We start from the raw sequence: 20,258 nt of genomic DNA on the forward strand, positions 1-20,258 counted from the left end.
TGTTTTCAAAATGTGACATCAAGACGGCTCGTCAATTACTGCCAGTGCATCCTTCCGATTTTAATCTTTTGGGTTTCTGTTTTGAAGGTCAGTTTTATTTTGATAAGTCCCTCCTGTTGGGATTACCCATCTCATACTCAGAGTTTGAAAAATTCAGCACTCTGCTGGAATGGGAAGTGGTATAGGAGTCTTATTTATAGCAGGAGGTTCACTAATTGGATGACTTTTTGTGTGCAGGCAGGGCAGATTCTGAGGAGCAAGTCAGCCTAGGCTTTCACTGGTAGGTTGGGGGTACCTCTGGCTTATGAAAAAAACAGAGGGACTCCTCTACTTAACTGACGCATCTGGGGATTGAGTTAGATATGCGGCCTGGTATATCTAGACTCCCCCAGGATAAACTGGGGGAACTTCTGGAATTGATCATCAAGGCTAGAGCAGCCACGAAGTTTATACTGTGGGAGCTGCAATCTATTATTGGACTTTGAAATGTTGCATGTCAATTGGTGGCACCAGGGTGGACATTTTGCACCAGACTGTCAGCTGCCACCTTGGGAATATTGAAGCCCATCCATTTTCAAATTGTTAATAAAGAGATGAAGGAGGATTTAGGAATCATGGAACAGTTTCTGAATCATTTTAATGGAGTGTCTTTTTGGAGGGAGGAATGGATGATAGAGGCAGAGTTAAAGATTCATTACAATGCATTGGGGGGAATAGGCTTTGGGGTATTTTACCAAGGCAGGTGCTGTGCCAAGAAATGGCCCTTAGATTGGATACTAAAAGGTATAATAAAGGATATAACATTTCTGGAATTCTTTCCCATTTTGATAGCAGAGACTATTTGGGGAATGGATTTTGCAAACAAAAGCATGCGTTTTTGGACTGACAACATAGCCATAGCACATTTTATCAATTGCCAGTCCTCCAGATTGCCAGGGTTATAAAGCTGGTAAGTGCATTCGTACTACAGTGTTTAACTCTTAAAATGTTTCTCTGCCAGATATGTACCTGGGATTGATAATAGTGTAGCTGATGCATTCTCTCAATTTCAAGTGGACAAATTTTGGGACCTGGCACCAGAAACCAACAAGGAACCAGAATGGATACCCATAACACTCTGGGACCAGGGGACATGAAGGCTCTCAGGGTATTAAAGAGATCAGGAGCAGCATGAACATTTAAGTCTATGACAGGAGGTTCAATGATTTTGTGCATTTTCAGAGATGGGGGGGCCTGTGGATGACCTGACCTATTCCAGAAGACCAGATACTTCAATACACAGTGTCACTGGCCCTCTGTGGGCTGGCATCATCAGCCATTTCTGGTCACCTATTGGGCCTTACATTTGTCAGTCGAATGAGAGGTTACCCAGCTCCTTGTAGCGGATTCTGAGTCTGGAGGTTTTTAGTAGGTTTTGCGACAGAGGCCCTAGAAAGGATCCCCATTGTCCCATCACTGTTCAGACACTCAGGGTTTTGATGCAAGTTCTCCACCAAAAACGCAGAAGTGGACAGGAGGTGGCCTTGTTCAAAACTGCAGTCCAGGTAGTGTTTTTTGGAGCTTTCAGAGTCAGCGAACCAGTGCCTGCGTGAGCGAGGGATACATCAGGAAGGGCTTTGGAGTGGTGTGAGATTTACAATGGGAGGAGTGGTCAGTCATCTTGACCCTGAGGATCTTGAAAACAGATGGGGTGGGGGGTGGGGACAAAGTTAGTCCACAATGGAAAGGGGTGAGGCCAGGATTTACCCAGTGGGGGCATTAAGGACTTATATAGCAATGAGATTGGTTGGGGATGGAAGAACAGGGATGGAAGAATCCTCATAACATATACATTTGTTAAAATTTTCAGAAAGGGGCTTACAAAGTTGGAGCTACCAGTGGATGAATTTAATTCCCACTCATTCCAAATCGGGGCTACGACAGCTTCGGCCTAACTTGGGTGAGGGGCCACAGTGATGCAGGCAATTGGGCGATGGCATTCAAATGCATACAGGATGTAGGGGAGACCCCAGGTAGAGAATCAAAGCTAATTCTCCAGTGCTTCCAATTTCAGAATCATGCAAACAGGCCAAGGGAGCGGTGGTGTCAGATCTGAGAGCACAGCATTGTATACTGGGTGCTTAAGTGGCCTTCCAGGTTGTCTGGAGGGAACAGCTGGGTCTTGGTAGTGAGGCAATCCTGAGCTGGCACGGAAGGAGAGGCTTGCTCATTGTAATGCCCCTTGTATACTCTTTGGAGGCCCAGGAGCAGGAACTGGACGCGGTTATTGTTCATCTTGGTGAAAATGATTTGGGAAGGTGTAGGGGAGTTGAATTGATGATCAGAGCTAAGAGGGATTTGAGGCAGATCCAGGATTTTTGCCCTGGAATGACAATTATTTGGTCTGACATATTACAGTGCAGGGTGTGGCAGGAAGCGGTGAAGCCTCCATGGATTGATATGACTGGGGGATATGTGAATAGGGAAGTGGCTAAATCCATAGGTAATGAAAGGGGTTTATCTTACTGGGCATCTAAGTTATTTAGGGAGGATGGGGTACACCAATGCAACTAGAGACATTTTTGTCCGCTATTAAGGAAGGAATCAGTAACTATCTTAGAAACTCGCGGGGGATGGGCCAGAGGCAGCTAAGCTCATTGTGGCAGATGTCCAGTGCAGGTACTCCGTACGGAAGGGACATGGTTATCAGATAAAATGGATTCAAAGGGGCTTTGAAGGAAAGCATCCCTTAAGGGAGCTGAAGAAAGGGGGATTGGGGGCTCCTATGTCTGGTACAGCAAAGAGCCAACCCTCTTTCCTTTTACAGCCCCCTTCAATGATGGCAAAGAAGGGCAGCAGTGCCCCAGCAGCAGGATGGCTGGGACCCAGTTGGCGATTATGTGGCAATGATGATGATCTGCACTGTACAATTTATAGCTGGCTACTCCCAGATATTTTAAGTGAATAAATTTGTGGCCTAATTAAACCACATCCATTACCTCCTGCCTTTCTGCTGGTGTGACCAAACGACAAAGCACCTTTGTCAACAGAGGTCATTGTACCATCATCAATGCAGATATTCGAGACGAGATTATATAACATAACAAGGGGAATACTGGGAAAGGACTGTTAGATGCAAGGGTTGGACAGAGACCCTTTAATTCTGCATTAATGGTTCAAAAGAAGGGAGCAGGAAGAGGGGAAACTATTTGGTATTAAAGAGTATACGAAAATGTAAAATGAAAGTAAATTAAGAAGCAGAATAAGTTGATGAACACTGTGGGCAGACAGTCTGCAGTATGAACAAAATATGTGCCCAGACAAGCAAAAATGAGGAATGTTTAAAGAAAAGAAGGACTGTTATTTCACAAACTGAAGAGTTAAAGAAACAGAGCTCTCTCTATGGGCTAGTTTGCTGGACCTTCGCAGGGGCTGTACAAGGTGCACACAGCTTTACAGACTACACTTAGAACCAGCAGCTTGAACTCAGATCTAAGGCTGAAAAAAAGAAAAATGAGGACTGCAGTGGGGGAAAAGAACAGAGACAGGGAAGAAAGAAAGAGTTTTTAAGGCTGATAGCTACATCAGCACTGTGATATGATGAAAAAGGTCCAAAGAGATAGTTTCCGAGACAATATAGCAGACAAAAGCTTTGGAAAGCATGTTATGGAGCTGTTCTATTGTGTGCAGAAATTTTTCTGGATGTACCCATTTCCGCTTTCATCTTGCTTACAAGCGGCATGAAACATATACTATATGGGTGCAATACAGACCTGAAATCTAAAAACATGTCTAAATTTAAATCCAAACCATTGAAAGATTTCCATAGCATCATCATGAGGGTCAACTAAATTAAGCAGCAATTTTTGTTAAATGTGGCACTAAATAAATCATGACCTCTCAAATCTCAGAGCACAGAACCATTCTATACTATTGAGTACAGTTCATGCACTGTAGGGATGAGAAAAAGCTGGTGGGGTTTTGAGTTTTGTGAAACCTCTAGAACTTTTGTAAAAATGATTGGTTTCTGAAGCTTTGTAGAGTTTCATGAAACATTTTTATTGTACTTTGAATCCCTTATTTTCCAAGGGAAATTTAATTTTTAAAAGTAAGTGTTTCTAGTGGGGCCTGGGCTAAACAAACAGATGACTGCCTGTGTAGATCAGATTGCAGGATCAGGGCCTAGTTTTGTAGAAATGGAATTGCTGATTTTCTAAGAAAGTTACATTGCTTCATTAAGTTACAACTTCATACATGAAACAGGAAATGCAAAATATGATCACTCAGTAGTAGAATAATAGGGTCAAATCCTCAGCTGGTGTATATCAGTATAGCTTCATTAACATCAAGGACCATAATCCTACCATTTTAGTTCTCTTACAGAAATTGTTGCATTTTTATATCAAATACATTCATTGTCTAACAAATCCAATATGAAAAACAACCTAAGAACACTCACTTCTCTAGAAGAGCTGGTAGGGCAGGAGTAGATGTCAGACTACTTCTTCCATTGGGTGATTCAGACTGTGAATTGAAAACATGATAAATAAAATGTTAGATTCCATGCAATGTTAGGTTTCATGAATTGATTTCTAATGCAACTTCAGTATGATGATAAAGTTAATGGGTTTCTTATCTGAAGTTTTTCTTCCCAAATACATCACACAAAATCTCCTGAAAATTGAGCTCTCAAACTACTTCTGTAAACAACGGACTTTAAAGATTATGAGTAGCTGTTTTTGCCACTTTTGTGCCTCTCTCTCTACCTTGCTTCCTTTATGTATGTGTCGTTTAGTCTCTTCCTTTTGTTGAGTACTGACTACTGTGTAGTATGTTGATTATTTTCCAGTCTCTTCCTTTTCTGTAAATTGTGCTTCCTCTGTTGAGTTTTCAGTGAGAAATTTTAATAATGAAATTTTCATTTTCACCTCCATTCATGTCTTTAAACAATTGTGGGCACATAACATAGTCATGCAATCATGTTGTTTTTTAAATTTAATTCAATTTAAAGATAAAATTCATTTAAACTCCCACCCAGCTAAAGATCTTGCCCCTTTAAAGACATTTCTGTCAGACGTGCTGCTCTTCAGCTGCTTGTCTGCAATAATCCCCATTAAAGAAGCTTTGGCCTTCCAGTAGAGAGCCTTGACCATACAACTTTAAAAGTTTTAGATCTGTCATCTTGAATCTGTTAGTCTGTCTTTGCAGCTACGAGTACCTGGTACATTTTGTACTGGAGTAATATGTTATGTAGATTTGTTAGGCTCAAGTTTTATTTGGTTCTTCTTTAATATGCAAACAATATGTAGTACCAGATTATGCCGCTGTAAACAAAAAAGGCAACACAGGAGCTGAATATGCTACTTATCCCAGGCTATCGTGGGAGTTATACATTTCTGTTGTATGAGTTTTTCAGTTTGGGTTTATACTGAAGACTTTTGTCACAGTTGATTAGAAGCTGTCACACTAACAGAGCAGTAAATGACTGAAATTATCATCCCCTCTGGGTTCTACTGTGGAGGTAATTTTTACTTTTTTATGCATAGTACATCACCACTGAATAAACAGAAACTATAATGTAGAATCTGATTATACTTTGAGCTGCCTAGGGACCCCAGTCAGCCGACATACAGCGTCACTGGGTTCCTAAGGTAAGCAGACAAGGAAGCTGATTCGGAGCAGGGTACTTCCTTTATGCAGCATGGGCTACATAGCCACCTATGACTATCCCCATCACAAAGGTTGGGTCACAGATTCCACTCAGGCTCATGGCACTGGGAAATTCCCTGTGTGTCTTAATGAAGCCCTAATCAATTAGGTAGGCTTGGGGGCGTGAGGCTTCTTAGAGGTGTTTCCTCAAGCTTGTGGGTCTCAGACATTTTTGTCCTGAGGAAAGGTGAGGAGAGACTAGCATGGATATTCCCAATTTAAACCATATACTTGAGTTCAGTTTGAATCACTCAAATTTGCAATGTCAAATGGGCTCAGATTTTTCAGAAATGTTTGCTCAGTCCTATATGGCATGGGTTTAAGAAACATATTAATTTCTTTGAATTATGGACTTATTTTTACTTACCAGGGATGGCATTGAAGGTATGGGTGACGTAGTAGGTGACTGGCCAGGAATGTGTAATGAGTTAAATTTAGGAACAACAGCAACACTGACTCTCCTCCGAGGCATATTCTGTCATTAAACAACAAACTTTATTATACAAGAAGCTCAACTGAAAGATAATTCCCTATGGTTGGTAGGTATTGTAAAGAAGCAGATTCATACAATCCACACAACAGAAATATTCTAACCTATACTAGCAGCAGCCTATACTAGCAGCAGCAAACACAATTATCTATTTTGGATAAGACACACATAAAACTATATTAAGAGAATGTTAATATTGCAAAAGTCAGGAAATGGTGGCATGTGCAACCTTAACTCTGTCCCCTTTGGGTGTATCCATCATGATATAGTTTTTAAGTGCATGATCATATACTGCTTCTTCAATAACACAATATAGTATTATATACTTTTTTCTACAAAATTAGACACATATCTAGCATTGTGTAGTGCTGTGTATCACTCCGTATATACCAGACAAAGACCATGACCATCCTTTATAAGAAAAGTACACAGTAAATTTACACAATATATTACAATATATACAATATATTACAGATTAAATGTAACAGAGTAATAGGGATTTTGGTGGTAAATATAGGTCAGATAAGTTGGCAGATAAATTAATTTAGTAGTTAAGTGCCTCATTCCTTGATATGCGACTAAGCGAATTGGCACTTCATATTGGTTGAAAAGAAAAGGTCTGATAAATGGCTGCTGACTAAGGTCCTGATTCAGAAATATATCTATTCAGAAAAACACTTGAGCACCTGCTTAACTGTGAAGTAAATGGGACTTAAGTGCTAACTTCAAAAAGTTAAGCACGTGCTTAAGCGCTTTCCTGAACTGGGGTCTAACGTATTAAAGCATAAAGTTGTAGTCTAACACAATAACATTATAAAAGTTTAAGTATAAATTAGAAAATGATATATATAAGGTAGTAGGAAAATGTATACAATATTATAAATTTGAGAAACAGTATGTGATCATGTAATTAAAGACTATCAGCCTTCAACTTCTCCCACTGGCAGGAAGGCTGGGTTCAGCCCATTACTGTTTTAATCATAAAATGTCCCCATAAATATTAACAACCAAATAAACATGGGCCAGTTTGGCTAAAAATATTAAATTCCATCCCTTCTCACACATTGATGCTGTACTTTGGGCAGCCCATTGTTGAAAATCAATCAGAAACCATTAATGTGGAGAGAGTGGATGGATAAGGGGATAATTTGGGTCTCTCTGTTGAGGATCAAGTTTCTTGTTTTCCAAATACTCCAACTACAATACTATTTGCCTGGTCCAGTGGCATGGTATTACCCACAGCTTAAGCATCTCTTGAAGGACATATTTGGTCCCAATGCACTGGGAGCAGCAGAGATGCCAGAATTATAGTTGATGTGGTGAGAGCTCCATCTGTAGGTACACCCAATCAGGTGCAGCCTGACTTCCTGGCCCAAAAGACCCTTCCTAATTCAGATTGCCTGTGCCAGGCCTGAAACAAAGATTTCTGTATATTTTTGAGCCCTAGACAATGGAGAAATGCCTCGCAAAACATTAAAAACTCTACAATTGATCTATGATTAAGGCTAATGTAGCCACAAATTTTATTTTGTTCACGCTGGTCCCCGCACAGATTACAGTGCATGGATCTTGCCAAAGCAGACTGCTGTTGGAGATGTGGGTCTCCTGGAACCACACTGGCTCACATGTTTTGGGACTGTTCCAGGATACAGTTGTTTCGGCTAGAGTAAGTAGCAAGGTTAGTATGATAATAGATACCTCCTTAAAAATTACTTCCCAGAACTGTGTTTTGAGATATAGCTCATCATCTTGAAAACTCTCCAACTCACGGAAAGCTTAGTTCTCTAGAGCAGCGTTTGTAGGCAAATGACTCATATTGCTTATGAGATGGAAGGGCAGACTGTCTCTAGGGTTAGAAGCTTGGCTCAGCGACATGGCTGACCTGGCAGCTAAAGAGCAGGTAATGTTTCAGAGAAGAAGGACTTCAGACAAATCTTAAAAGTTTTAGTCTACCTTCTTAGAAACCTTTTATTAATCCATAGTGGATGGAAACCAAGATGTCAGTCTCCTTTCCCTCTTTTCCCATTCCTTTACATTGTTTGGTCTTTTGTCTTTTCTTCAGTTGCCCCTCCCCTCCTTTTTTGGTTGAAAATAAATAAATAAATAAAAACAATGTAAACAAAGAAAGACTATCAAAATGCATATAGACATGAAGAGGAGTTAAAATGGTATGTGCAACCGTAGCTTGGTAGTTCCTGACTTCTGAATATTTAACTGTGCAAACTTAACATTCTCTTAACACAATTTTTGGTATGGAATTTCCCAGGCTGCTGATGCTTTTTTTTTCCCCCAAGAGAAAAAGCATGGGGGTGGGACGGAATTTGAACCTTCCTACTCAAGCTGTATGCCTCCAAGACATGCTGGGTGAGTGCATGCCTGAATGTACACCGTGACAATCTTTATCCAAGTACAGTGCACTATGCTCCCCAAATGCCAGCTGAGCTTTACTTGGTGGTATGGAAGGGGAGAGGAAGCAGGACGACCCTACCATTTCTGGAGAGTCTAGCACTGCTGGAGATACTAAAGTCTCTTGGTCCTTGTGTGCAGAGAGTGCAAGGAATGGGAGTATGGGTGGCACCTGGACAGAGAGGGACAATAAAGGAGGCTTCTTGTTCTCTATCTCTTCCCACTGAGTATCTGCATGGGGCTGGGAACAATTTGGACGTATTACAAATGATGGAATATAAATATGAAATAAAGCGTGCAGAAGTTGAACAACATATACACATCAAATTTCCTATTAGCTGAATAGGTTCTCAGCTGTATTAATTAGTGAATTTAGGGAGCTGCCTTATAGCTGGATCTCCAAAGCCTAGGATTCTGCACATATTTAAAACTAGCTTTGTTAAAGCTATTAATAAGTCAGGCTACAATATCAAGCATGGAGACGATCTCTGTTATGAATGCTTTAACAAAACAATAAAAAAAGATTTTCCTGTGCTGACTGAATCAGTGAGCCACACCTTAAAAACTACTGGATTATCTCTATGGTGTTGTGGAAATGATGTGGTTGCTAAGAAAGACAATTTCAGAACCTGACTCAGAGACTGATCCTGCAACCCCTATTCATATAGTAATTCTTGGCCTGATGCTCAACTTGTGAAAGTCACAGCTGAGGATCTGTCCATGGACCGTAAAGCAGGATTGTGCTCTAAAACACTATTATTCTGAAACAAATGAATGAGGCCCCTTTATAAATTTTCAATTAATTCCAAGTATTACTATTTATTACTGTATACAGTTATTCTCAGTTTTACAAAATCCCAAATGTTTGAATTGTGCATCACACAAACTGCACTGCAGATTTATCAGGACTGGAGTAGGCAATAAAATTCCATATATTTAGACAGTGATTGAACTTTTGTTATGTCAAATCTTTACTTAACAGTTTAATTTCTGTTAATATTGTAAGAATACCTTTCCAACAGTAAGAGACATGGATCTAGATGAACGAGGCACTCCATCTTCTGCATGGAAGACAGTAGATAAAGAACAGAGTTAGACTATATGGATAAATCCCTATAAATAAAATTGAAATATGAACTAGATCTGATCTCAGTTACCCCAATGGAAATTTGTAAGGACTCCACTTATTTCAACTGACTTCAGTTGCCACTGAGATCAGAATCTGGCCTACTGGCTATTCCTACATGCTGATTTTTCAGAAGAAAGTTTTAATACTTAAACTTCCAGTAGGCTACATAAGCAAAAGCAGCAAAGAAAAGACAGCAAAGAAGTATCAACTTCTTCTTTTAAAATTTTGCCCACTGGAATAAATCCCTTTTCATCACATCTTACTTCTGAAATAGTCCTATAGAAAACAGGCAAAAATAAGCATACATGCAAGTAATGCAATTAAATATCAAAATTTGGGCCTATCATACTTGGATAATTAACAATCATCTAGAATAACTATACTTAGTAAATCTAGCTGATAAAATATAAAATGTATTGTATAGGCATTGCACAAAAGCCTTCATAATCTATTTTAAGGAGACATAGCAGCTTTGCAGAGCTGATGTCTGCTGAAAGTGAACTCTAAACACATGCAAGAGCATGTGCAAACAGCCAAACTTGTGATCCTAGAGACAATCATAAAACAACTCTATACATACAAGATTTTATAAAGATGTTAAATATCCAGTGTTTTGTTTTTAAAAAGTGACTGATGTCTTTTGGAAACTATGAAAAATGTTCCATTTAGAAATAATATTGCTTCTGTCATAGACTTTCTGTATTTCTTTTCTCGTGCTCTTTATAATGAAAACCATTTACATAAGCTCTCTCAAGAAACAAAGATCCTGTTTTCATGCAAATATTTTTAGTAGTAAAGAATGCTCAGATAAAATGTTTAATATAGACAGTAGAAACAGAATTGTTTCCAAACAGAATGTTTTTAAAAGTTTACCATGCATCATCAGTTGTTCTTCAAGTATTTAAATTTATTTCAATGTAGTCAGTGCCTATTTATTTCTTAAACTAGTTCAGCTTCACATACTATACATATTGCACCACTGTTGAAGCTGATTGTGGTGTCCAGGAAGTTGATGCTAGTGTGGGAGTGTTCCGGAGATAGCTTAATGGACCGGTGGTTGCTGGTGTGGAACACTCCCACACTAGCATCAATTTCCTGAACACTATAATCAGCTTCAACAATGGAACCCTACAGACAACCATGTACAAGAAACCCACAGATCACCACATCTTCCTTCATAGATACAGTAACCACCCCAAACACACTAAGAAATCTGTAATCCACAGGCAGATACTCAGATGCCATGAAATATACTCTGAGGACAAAGTTCAGGAGGGATATACACCTTTAACACACCTAAAACTGCCTTCACCAAACAATGACACTCCACCAGAGAAGTAGATAGCATCATGGAATGGGCCACCCAAGTACCCTGAGAGAATCTGCTTCAACAGAGAAATAAAACACCCTCCCAAAACCCCTTCCACCCCAAACTGTGTATCATCAAACAAATACATCCCATACTCGATGGGGACCCCATCTTGAAAAAAATCTTTCCTGAATCTCCACCTCACTTCTGGCCTTCAAACAGCCCCCATTTCCAAGCTCATCATCAGAAGCAAGCTCTTCACAGACCAGGACCACCAACTCGAAGTGGCACCAGACCCTGCCAGAACAACAGATGCAAAACATGCAGACATATTTCCACTGCTACAATGATCAACACCCACCTACTCCCAACAACTTTCAAAATCCATGGTCCTACACATGTTTATCACAACATGTGGTGTACCTCTCCAGCGCACTAAATGCCCCAGTAACAACTATGTGGGTGAAACAAGACACTCCTTGCACTCTTGAATGAACTCACACAGGAAAATGATAAAAGCCAAAATCACCCTAACACCTATGAGAGAACACTTCACAAAGCGATCAGTATGTCTGAAATATCAGTTCTCATCCTCAAAGGAAACCTGCACAACACTTTCAAAAGACGAGCCTGGGAGCTTAAATTCATAACTCTGCTAGACACTAAAAATCATGGACTGAACAGAGACATTGTATTTATAGCTTATTACAACAATCCATAAGCCACTAACCCCCTCTTTTGTCCTATGACTGCAGAGGGGTTAACTGGCCAGTCTACCTTGAATGGCCCCTTACAATATGTGCTAATTCTTATGCTAAACCATCTGGTCCACCTTGCATTTTGCTGTGACGCTGGGAGTACCTTTTCCAGCCCCGAAGAGGAGCTCGGTGTGACTCAAAGTTTGTCTCTCTCTCACCAACAGAAGTTGGTGCAATAAAAGCTATTACCTCACCCACCTTGTCTCTCAAATTTCCATTGACTTTCATGGGAGATGGTGTGCACCTAACAACTGCAGGTTTAGATAAAGTAGCTTTGTGTCATATACAAGGGAAATTCAAAAAGATACTCTTAAAATAGGGTAATCCAACCAGGCCTGAAACCTCTTGCAGATACTATACACAAATCTGTGTTGGGAGATACCTTGTAAAATCTGCTTCTGTACCTGAGAAGTTTCACAATACCTGATTTTACAAGACAAATAGCACTATAAACCCATGTGATTAAAGGCAAGCCTTTAAGCACCATTATTACCAGATGCACTGTAACTTCTGCTAGAATTCTGATTGGCCAGTTTCTTATACTCCATTAGCTCAGCATGATCCTTTTCATATGTTCTCTTCAAATTCTCCACATACTGCATCATTACTTCTGTGGCCTTTGACATACGTTTCTCCTAAAGTGAGAGAAATACAGGGGTAACTCCTATACTATTTAAACAAATCATTCATCTCTATGTCTGCCAAGTTCTGCCAGAGCTGGGTATGGAATAGTTGTTCAAAAAGGACTTTCAAGACTGGGAACTCCTCAGGCTAAATAGAATTATCTCCCATATCTGAATCCCAGCACATACATGGACATATACTGACGATATTGATATTTATGATGATCAGATCATATATTTATACACAAACTCTCATACACAAAATGTTACTATAATTACTTGGTTTGTATGTGAAATAACTATTATTTAAAATTATATATATCATACAAATGTTGAGTGGCTTCAATGGTAGTTTCCCTCTGTGTGCATTCTATTACCTACACATGCCATATTGAGGGCAATAGCATGTTATCTGATGTTACGTTAATTGCTTTAAACCAGTCACAATGACAGATAAAATCCAAAGGATTAATATAAACTACAGAAAAATTGTGCGTGTGTGTAAATGCATCGCATGATATGTTACATAATATATTTACACACGTGCATACGTGTGTAACTACGTGAAACATTAACTTTTTTCACTAAGATCTAAAATGTGATAGCTAAAGTATAGAAATCAAGGAACACGCTGGAGATTTTTTAAATAGTCTTACCTGGCGAACAGCTCCAACCATTTCAGCACGACTGGAGAGTCTAGCAGCCAAACGATGTAGTACAGCAATATCCTCCAACAGCTTCTGGCAAGTTTCTCTGTGTTCATAGTGATGCCATAAGGCAGCTGAAGACTGAAGTGAAAGAATGCACCAAAACATCAAAGCATGGGCTAAGAGTTTTAGAGGCAAATATTCAGAGGGTGCACATTTGAAGTGCTGTTCCCACTGAAGTCAATGGAAGTCTTATTGCTAAAGGCCTATGTACAACTTTAGAAATGTACCCTTTATAGTCTGTTTCCAAAACCCAAAGAATTCTTGAACTTGCCAGTGTAGTAGATGTCAACAAGTCTCTTCAGCTTTTCTAATTTCCACGATACATTCACATTTTGATAAGCTATCAACCCTTAACTTTCCAAGAACGCAGAAAGGAAAAAAGAGCAATAGCAAGCAGCATGACTTTCTCTAGTATTGCAAAAACCAGATAACAACCCTATGGATAGGTGAGAAATGAATCAGAAATATCTGTATATACTAACTCAAATCACTTTGGTAATTTAGGCCCCAATTCAGGAAAGCACGTAAGTACACGATTTCAATGGGATTACTCACATAGTTAAGTTAAGCATGTGTTCATATGCTTTGCTGAATCAGGACCTTAGTGAACAACTCTTTTCCTAATTAGTGACTGCTGTTCTCTGTAATATTTAGTTCTTTGTCACTTTTTAAAAAAAAGAATGGCCCAAATCCCCCACACTTTGGGGTAGTTCAGATCTAGAGCCAGATTTTTGTGGTGTTGGATTCATTTCTATGTTCTGTAGCATGTTTCAATGTCAAAGGGCTGCAGTAACTTCAGAAGGGACCCCTGAATCAGAAATAAACATGGATATCTGTGATTCAGATTTTATTTGTAGTTTTATTTGTGTATGTAGTTATACCAGAAAGAAAAATCTACAGCTGTCATCATGAATATGACTTTTACACTATTACTGACCCCAAACATTCAAAAATCATGAAGTTAGGGGGCTCCTAAATATCATGAGATCTATTTTTTAAGTCTCATGATTTTAAACCAATGTGTGTGGGGGTTTTATGCACCATCTGGTCTTTGACACTTTAGGGTACACTCAGGTTACATTTTCAATCTGTTTTATGCAACCATGCGGACTAAAACCTTTAAAAAAAATGAAAGCTGAGATTCTCATGCTATCAGTTGTCTTTGAGAGTTGGGGCTTTAAGTAAAACATCAATATCATGAATCTCCTGAAAGAATCATGGGAGTTAGCAACACTGTTCAATGGGCCTGCTCCTACAGAAATGAACAGGCAATCTTCCATTGAGTTCCAAAGGTGCAGACGTAGGCCCTAATATGATCCATGTGTAATACAGGAACTCCCATGGGCTAATTTGCCCCTTTGTTTAAGGTGATCGGAGGATCAAAACATTTGGAATAAGACCCTCTTTAGTAAAAATTAGACACATCATCACAGGTTATATAAAGTAGCCATTTAAGTCCAAATTGTTCAATGTGAACTGGAATGAGGAGGGGAAGTTAGCTACTTTTCTCCCGAGCTGTTAACATGATCCTTACTGTATCTCTCTCTAGTAAATGATTCTATACTGAAATATTTGTATTACTACAAATGACTAATAGACTGCATTTCAAAGTGCCCTTATGCATTAGCTATAAAAATGTGTATGTACACAAAGGATTACTATAAATGAAGACATGAGAGTTAATAGATCATCTCTGCTTACTTAAAGCTCTCAAACAGCCAAGAACAGGGGAGAAAGCAGCAATACAACCCCCACATTTTTAGGTACAGATAATCCTCAAATGCAGCTTTGAAATCCCAATGAAAAAATGTAAACATCACAATCCTTGTTTAATTGTATCCTCCTTCAGTTTCATAACTTTGTGTGCCCTGCTTGCCAAATATAATGGGTGAATCTTGCCTTATGCTTTTTTAACTATTTATCAACCCCAGATCAGTACATCATTCTGTCTACCTAATACTGTAGCTATCACCGTGGTACCTGGGTCTCTGCTGCTTTTGTTGCACAAGGAATTTTGCAGTGTATTGTAATTTGACACATTTCAAAATTATTTGGCATTTCAGTTACAAAATCCACGGAGAGCTGGAAAGTTGGACACAAGAAAGGTAACTGCTGATAGATGACAAATTTTTTATTAGAAGCAGAAAACAGCTATGGAAGCTATGTAAGAAGTGGAAAAGAGTCCAGGAACAACATATATTTTTACCGAGGGGGTTTCATCGACCCCGAAGGGGTCCTGTGGAAGCTCACTATTCCCTTTCCCATGCCTCTTTTTAACACCTCCAGTAAGGCTTTATGTCAAGCCATGGACTTCAAGATATTGAAGAGTGAGCTACCTTCAACACCTTTCAATATCATACCTAAACTGTCCATTTAGGTTTATTACCGAATGACAATAAGATCCCACCCCTGCTCTCCATGGCTAAGCGCTCCATTGCAGTCCCAGAAATGCTTCATTCCTGCAGTGTTCCCAGCCATGTCAGAGTTTACATTGCCCCCTTCTCTCACACTAGGGCTGATCACAGTTACAGGTCTTCTACTCCCCAAAGAGTGTGTGCGCGGTGGGGAGAGACAGTGCAATGCTCTCTACACCGCTGGCTTAAAGGCTGCCACAACAGCTGCACTTCCTCTGCAGACTGGGAAGCTCCAGGAGGCATTATGTCTATAAAAGCCACAGTCTTGCCCTAAGTCTGGGGGTAATCAAGCCTAGGTATCTCTCTCTGATACCTACTTACAAGCTTTGACTGGTTGCCTTGTCATGGTGAAAGTAGTGAAGTAAAAGTGGTAGAAAATGAAGTCTGTGAATCAAATTCACAGCTGGTATTAGCAGGTGTATCTGCATTGACATCAGTGGAGTTTTACTGGTTTAAATGAGAAGAGAATTTATCCCTGTTTTCTTACCATAATGGCTGCTTTAAAGTTGTCCAGTTCCTTCTCAGTGTTCTCCTCAGTAAGATTTCTCTCCCTCTCCGCCTGGTTAATTCTAGATTCCAGGGTGTAACTATCATTTCTGAAGGCCAAGGAAAGTTGTACAAACACAGTCTGTTGGGGGGGGGAAACAAAGGGCTTTTGTAATAATAGTGATTGTATACTAGAACTTCATCCGAAGAAGTGGGCTGTAGCCCACGAAAGCTTATGCTCTAATAAATTTGTTAGTCTCTAAGGTGCCACAAGTACTCCTGTTCTTTATTCTGGTAAAGAAATTATTGGTAAAATATGACTTGCCTGACTTCACTGGCAGTTTTGCCTAAGTAAGGACCACAGGATCAGGCCCCTCACATACAATACAATTAAATATTATATTATCTTTTGGAGATTATATTATTTTATTTTTAACTTCCTCTTTGAGATTAGTTATTATGTGTAAATGTGCTGCAGTGTCTCTTTTCCTCAATGTTTTCGGAAATACCAGCATAGTGTGATATGTGTAATGAAGGAACTAAACTACCTAACAGCATTATGTATCAGAATCACAAATGTCTATGTTATTTAACTGGACTTTCCCCAAGGTCCCCAAGTATTTTAAACAGGCAGTCTGTGCAAAGGAAATCCAGGGATGAGCTCACGATTTACTAGAAATGTTTCATCTAGGACATAAACATCTGCTATAGCAGGCAGCAAAAGATATCAACTGACATTTTCTTGAGCCTGCTTTTGAGAGTATTTCCTTCTTTACAAATACATTATTGCTTGTCACAAATCTAAAGCTTTTATGGCATATTCTTAAAAGTAGCCTCAATTTTTTGGATGTTTAAATTTTAGACCCATTAGGGCTGACTTTGTGAAGTGCTGAGAACTCATGCTTCCAGCTGGCTGGAGTTGTAAGTGATCAGCCCCCTCTCTAAGGTAGGCTAAAAGGAACTTGGGACAGATCTTAGAACTTTTCCCTGGAGTAAAAATTGTGTGGTTGGCCATGCTGCAACACAGGATGTGGCAGGGAGCTGTGAAGCCCCCTGGGGTTGACAAGGCTAGGAGGTATGTAAATAGGGAGGGATGATAAAGTCCCAGCATCGGGAGGGATGATGGAAGGCCCCTGGTACATATTGAAATGATCATGTTATTACCTGCACTGCACAGGTACTCCGTAGGGAAGTGATACAGTGATCAGATAAATGGACTGGTAAAGGATTTAAAGGAAGTAGCAGAAAGGAGAGATTCGGGGCTCCTGTAACTGGCATGGCAGGGTGCCAATTCCCCTCCTTTATAGACCACCTTACCCCTCATTTGAGGGGGAGGATGATAAGGTCCCAGGAGCAGGTGGCCTGGGGACCAGGATGGGAAAGGAGGAGAGCTGATGGAAGCCCCCCCATGGGCAGCGGGTGAACCCCCACTTTGGGGAGGCTACTACCAGCCTGCCGGCCCTGCCCCTGCCCCCTGCATGCCGGAGCCCCGAAACCCACCCCCCATAACAGGAGGTGCCCTGAGCACCCCCCCTCACATCCCCCCCACAACCAGAGGAGCCCCGGCTTGCCCACCCCAGCAACCCCGGTCGGCCCCAGCACCAGGTCAAGCTGCCTCCTAGCCAGCCCCAACGCCGGGCTGAGTCGAGCCGCCCCTCCCAGCACCGAGCGCCGAGCCACTCCCACCTGAGCACCGGGCCGAACCGCTCCCGTCCGCCCCCCGCCCGAGCTGCTCTCCCCCGCCCCCTGCCTGAGTGCTGGTCCGAGCCGGCAGCCCCAGTGCCCAGACGAGCTGCCTCACTCCCCCACCAGACCCCCCGTGCCCGCTGCTTGCTCACAGCGTCCCTCCTCAATCCCCTGCCCCTGAGGAGAAGTGATGTGGTGAGCAGTGGGGACCTGGGGATGGGGCAAGTGAAGTGCAGGTAGGTAGGCAGGCGGCAGCAGCAACAGCAGGCGGTGCGTTGGGGGACCTCAGGGAAGGGGCAGGGCCACCGTGGCCCAAGTGTCCCTTAGGGGCAGCTGCGCCTTCCCTGGCCTATTATACCTACTGCCCATGCCTATAGGTATATGTTGAAATGATCATGGAATTGCCTGCACTGAACACTTTTTATCTGCCACGTACTCCCAGACAGTTAGTAATAAAGTTGAGACCTAATAAAACCACATCCAGTATTTCCTGTTCTCCTTCCCGCATAGCTGGACAACAGCTGATTAGAGTTGTAAGTGATCTGCATCCTCTCTAAGTTACAATGTCCAAAGTTAGGTACTTTAAAATTGAGGCACTGTAAAAGCAGTGGTCATTCTTGAAAAACTGGGCCTTTATATTTCACATAGATGTGATAAGAAGGTGTCACAATACCCCCTGTCAATACTATCCTTGTGCTGGTGGGTATTCATGTTCACAACCATTCACATTCATGGCAGTTAACTGAGCACAGACAATTGCTAAATTATTCTGTAACAGACCAGCTATCCTTTCACTTCACAAAATTGGCAGCATACTACAAAAGATACAAACCAACGCAGCAGAGAAAACACAGTAGTACCACGGTAACTGAATTTTTAAATAAAAAATAAAATATAGAATTAAGAGCATAATCTGAATTATACATAACCAAGAACTTTCATGACAAATTCCCCCCCCCCCCCCCCGGCCCAGCAAAAGTAACCATTGGAGCAGTGATTCTCAAACTTTTGTACTGGTGACCCCTTTCACATAGCAAACCTCTGAGCATGACCCCCTCCTTATAAATTAAAAACACCTTTTTATATATTTAACACTATTATAAATGCTGGAGGCAAAGCAGAGTTTGGGGTGGAGGCTGACAGCTCACGACCCCCACCATGTAATAACCTTGCAACCCCCTGAGGGGTCCCGACCCCCCGTTTGAGAACCCCTGCATTGGAGCAATTTACTAAAGGATGTGCTTGGAGTCTCCTTCACCTGAAGTTTTAAAATTGCGATTGAATATCTTTCTATAATGAACATTCTTGTTCAACATAGAAGTTATGGTCTGTGTTATGCAGAGGTCAGACCAGAGGATCACAGTGGTTGCTTCTGGCCTTGAAAAAAAATCTATGAATCTTGAGTTTACTAAATCACTTACCTCAACTTCTTTCTCAGTAAGTGGAGGAGAGCTGAAATAAAAACATAGCATTTATTACATTTTTTAAAAAATGACTCATTTTTGGTAAAATTAAATTGTAACTGCTTTAAATTTCAGGACAGTAGTACTTATGTACTGACAGAAATGTATTGTAACTGAGCTGTGCTGGTGGTACAGCAACATTACATTGTACCACCATGAGCATGCAAGTTAAAATCGAGGGAGATGCTTCTGAGACAACTGATGGTTGAATGTATTGTGTCTGGAATCAGTATCCCCACCCATCCTCCTCCTGTTAAGTGCTCAGGCAGCATGGTGATGAACACAATATAAAGCTTAGACAGATCAGCAGACAGAATTAGTTTCAAAGCACTGAAGTTGTACTGTGATCATTGGCTGATACTGTAGAATACATGTATCTCACAGAGTCTTGGAAGAATGACTGTTCTTACTGGATTTCATCTGCTTCCAGATTGGAACCAGAAAATGAACCAGTGCTGGTTTGGGATCTCACCTGGTAACATAAGAACATAACAGCTGCCATACTGGGTCAGACTATGGTCCATCTGACCCAATATCCTGTCTCCGATAGTGGCTTGTAGCAAAGCTTCAGGGGGAGTCTATAGAACAGGGCAATTATGGAGGTTATGGAAGCTCCTTCATTGGAGGTTTTCAAAAGGAGGCTGGATAGCCATCTGTCTTGGATGGTTTAGACAAGAAATCCTGTATCTTGGCAAGGGGTTAGACTATATGACCCTTGCAGTCCCTTATAACCCTCTGATTGGTGCATCATGGTAGCCATGAAGAGAAGGTGGAGGCACGTAATCATTGTGAAAACAGCAGAAAACAGGAAGAAAAATAGTGCAAATATGAACATTTCATGCAGTAAGATGTGGCGATACAGTTTGTTGTAACTGGCTAGGAGGCAACTGCAGCACAATATAGCAGAGTTTGCTACAAGGATGATGAATATCAGCATGAGAAGCAGGAAGTGATACCAAATTTGATTCCACAAAATGCTAGAGAGGACCTGATTTAGGTAAGCCTGTTAGATTATAGGCGGGCATGACTAGTGGCTGTGTCCACATTACCAGTGAGTTACAGAATTTTTATCCCCTGCAATTGTTTTGATACTTTA

General features: G+C 40.8%; 1 protein-coding gene across 1 annotated transcript in view; it reads right to left on the reverse strand.

The window, feature by feature from the left end:
* The window catches only part of MRVI1 (murine retrovirus integration site 1 homolog), a 71,827-nt gene that overhangs the window by 13,283 nt on the left and 38,286 nt on the right, over positions 1-20,258 (reverse strand). Inside the window, exons 10-16 of the mRNA XM_026651492.2 lie at positions 19,121-19,151; positions 16,015-16,155; positions 13,060-13,191; positions 12,274-12,415; positions 9,596-9,645; positions 6,056-6,163; positions 4,439-4,503 (exon numbers count right to left, since the gene is read on the reverse strand). Of these exons, the coding sequence (XP_026507277.1) occupies positions 4,439-4,503; positions 6,056-6,163; positions 9,596-9,645; positions 12,274-12,415; positions 13,060-13,191; positions 16,015-16,155; positions 19,121-19,151 (669 nt within the window). The remainder of the gene's footprint in view (positions 1-4,438; positions 4,504-6,055; positions 6,164-9,595; positions 9,646-12,273; positions 12,416-13,059; positions 13,192-16,014; positions 16,156-19,120; positions 19,152-20,258) is intronic.

Source organism: Terrapene carolina, unplaced genomic scaffold (genome assembly GCF_002925995.2).
Source record: "Terrapene carolina triunguis isolate 2854851 unplaced genomic scaffold, T_m_triunguis-2.0 Scaffold96, whole genome shotgun sequence".
NCBI lineage: Eukaryota > Metazoa > Chordata > Testudines > Emydidae > Terrapene > Terrapene triunguis.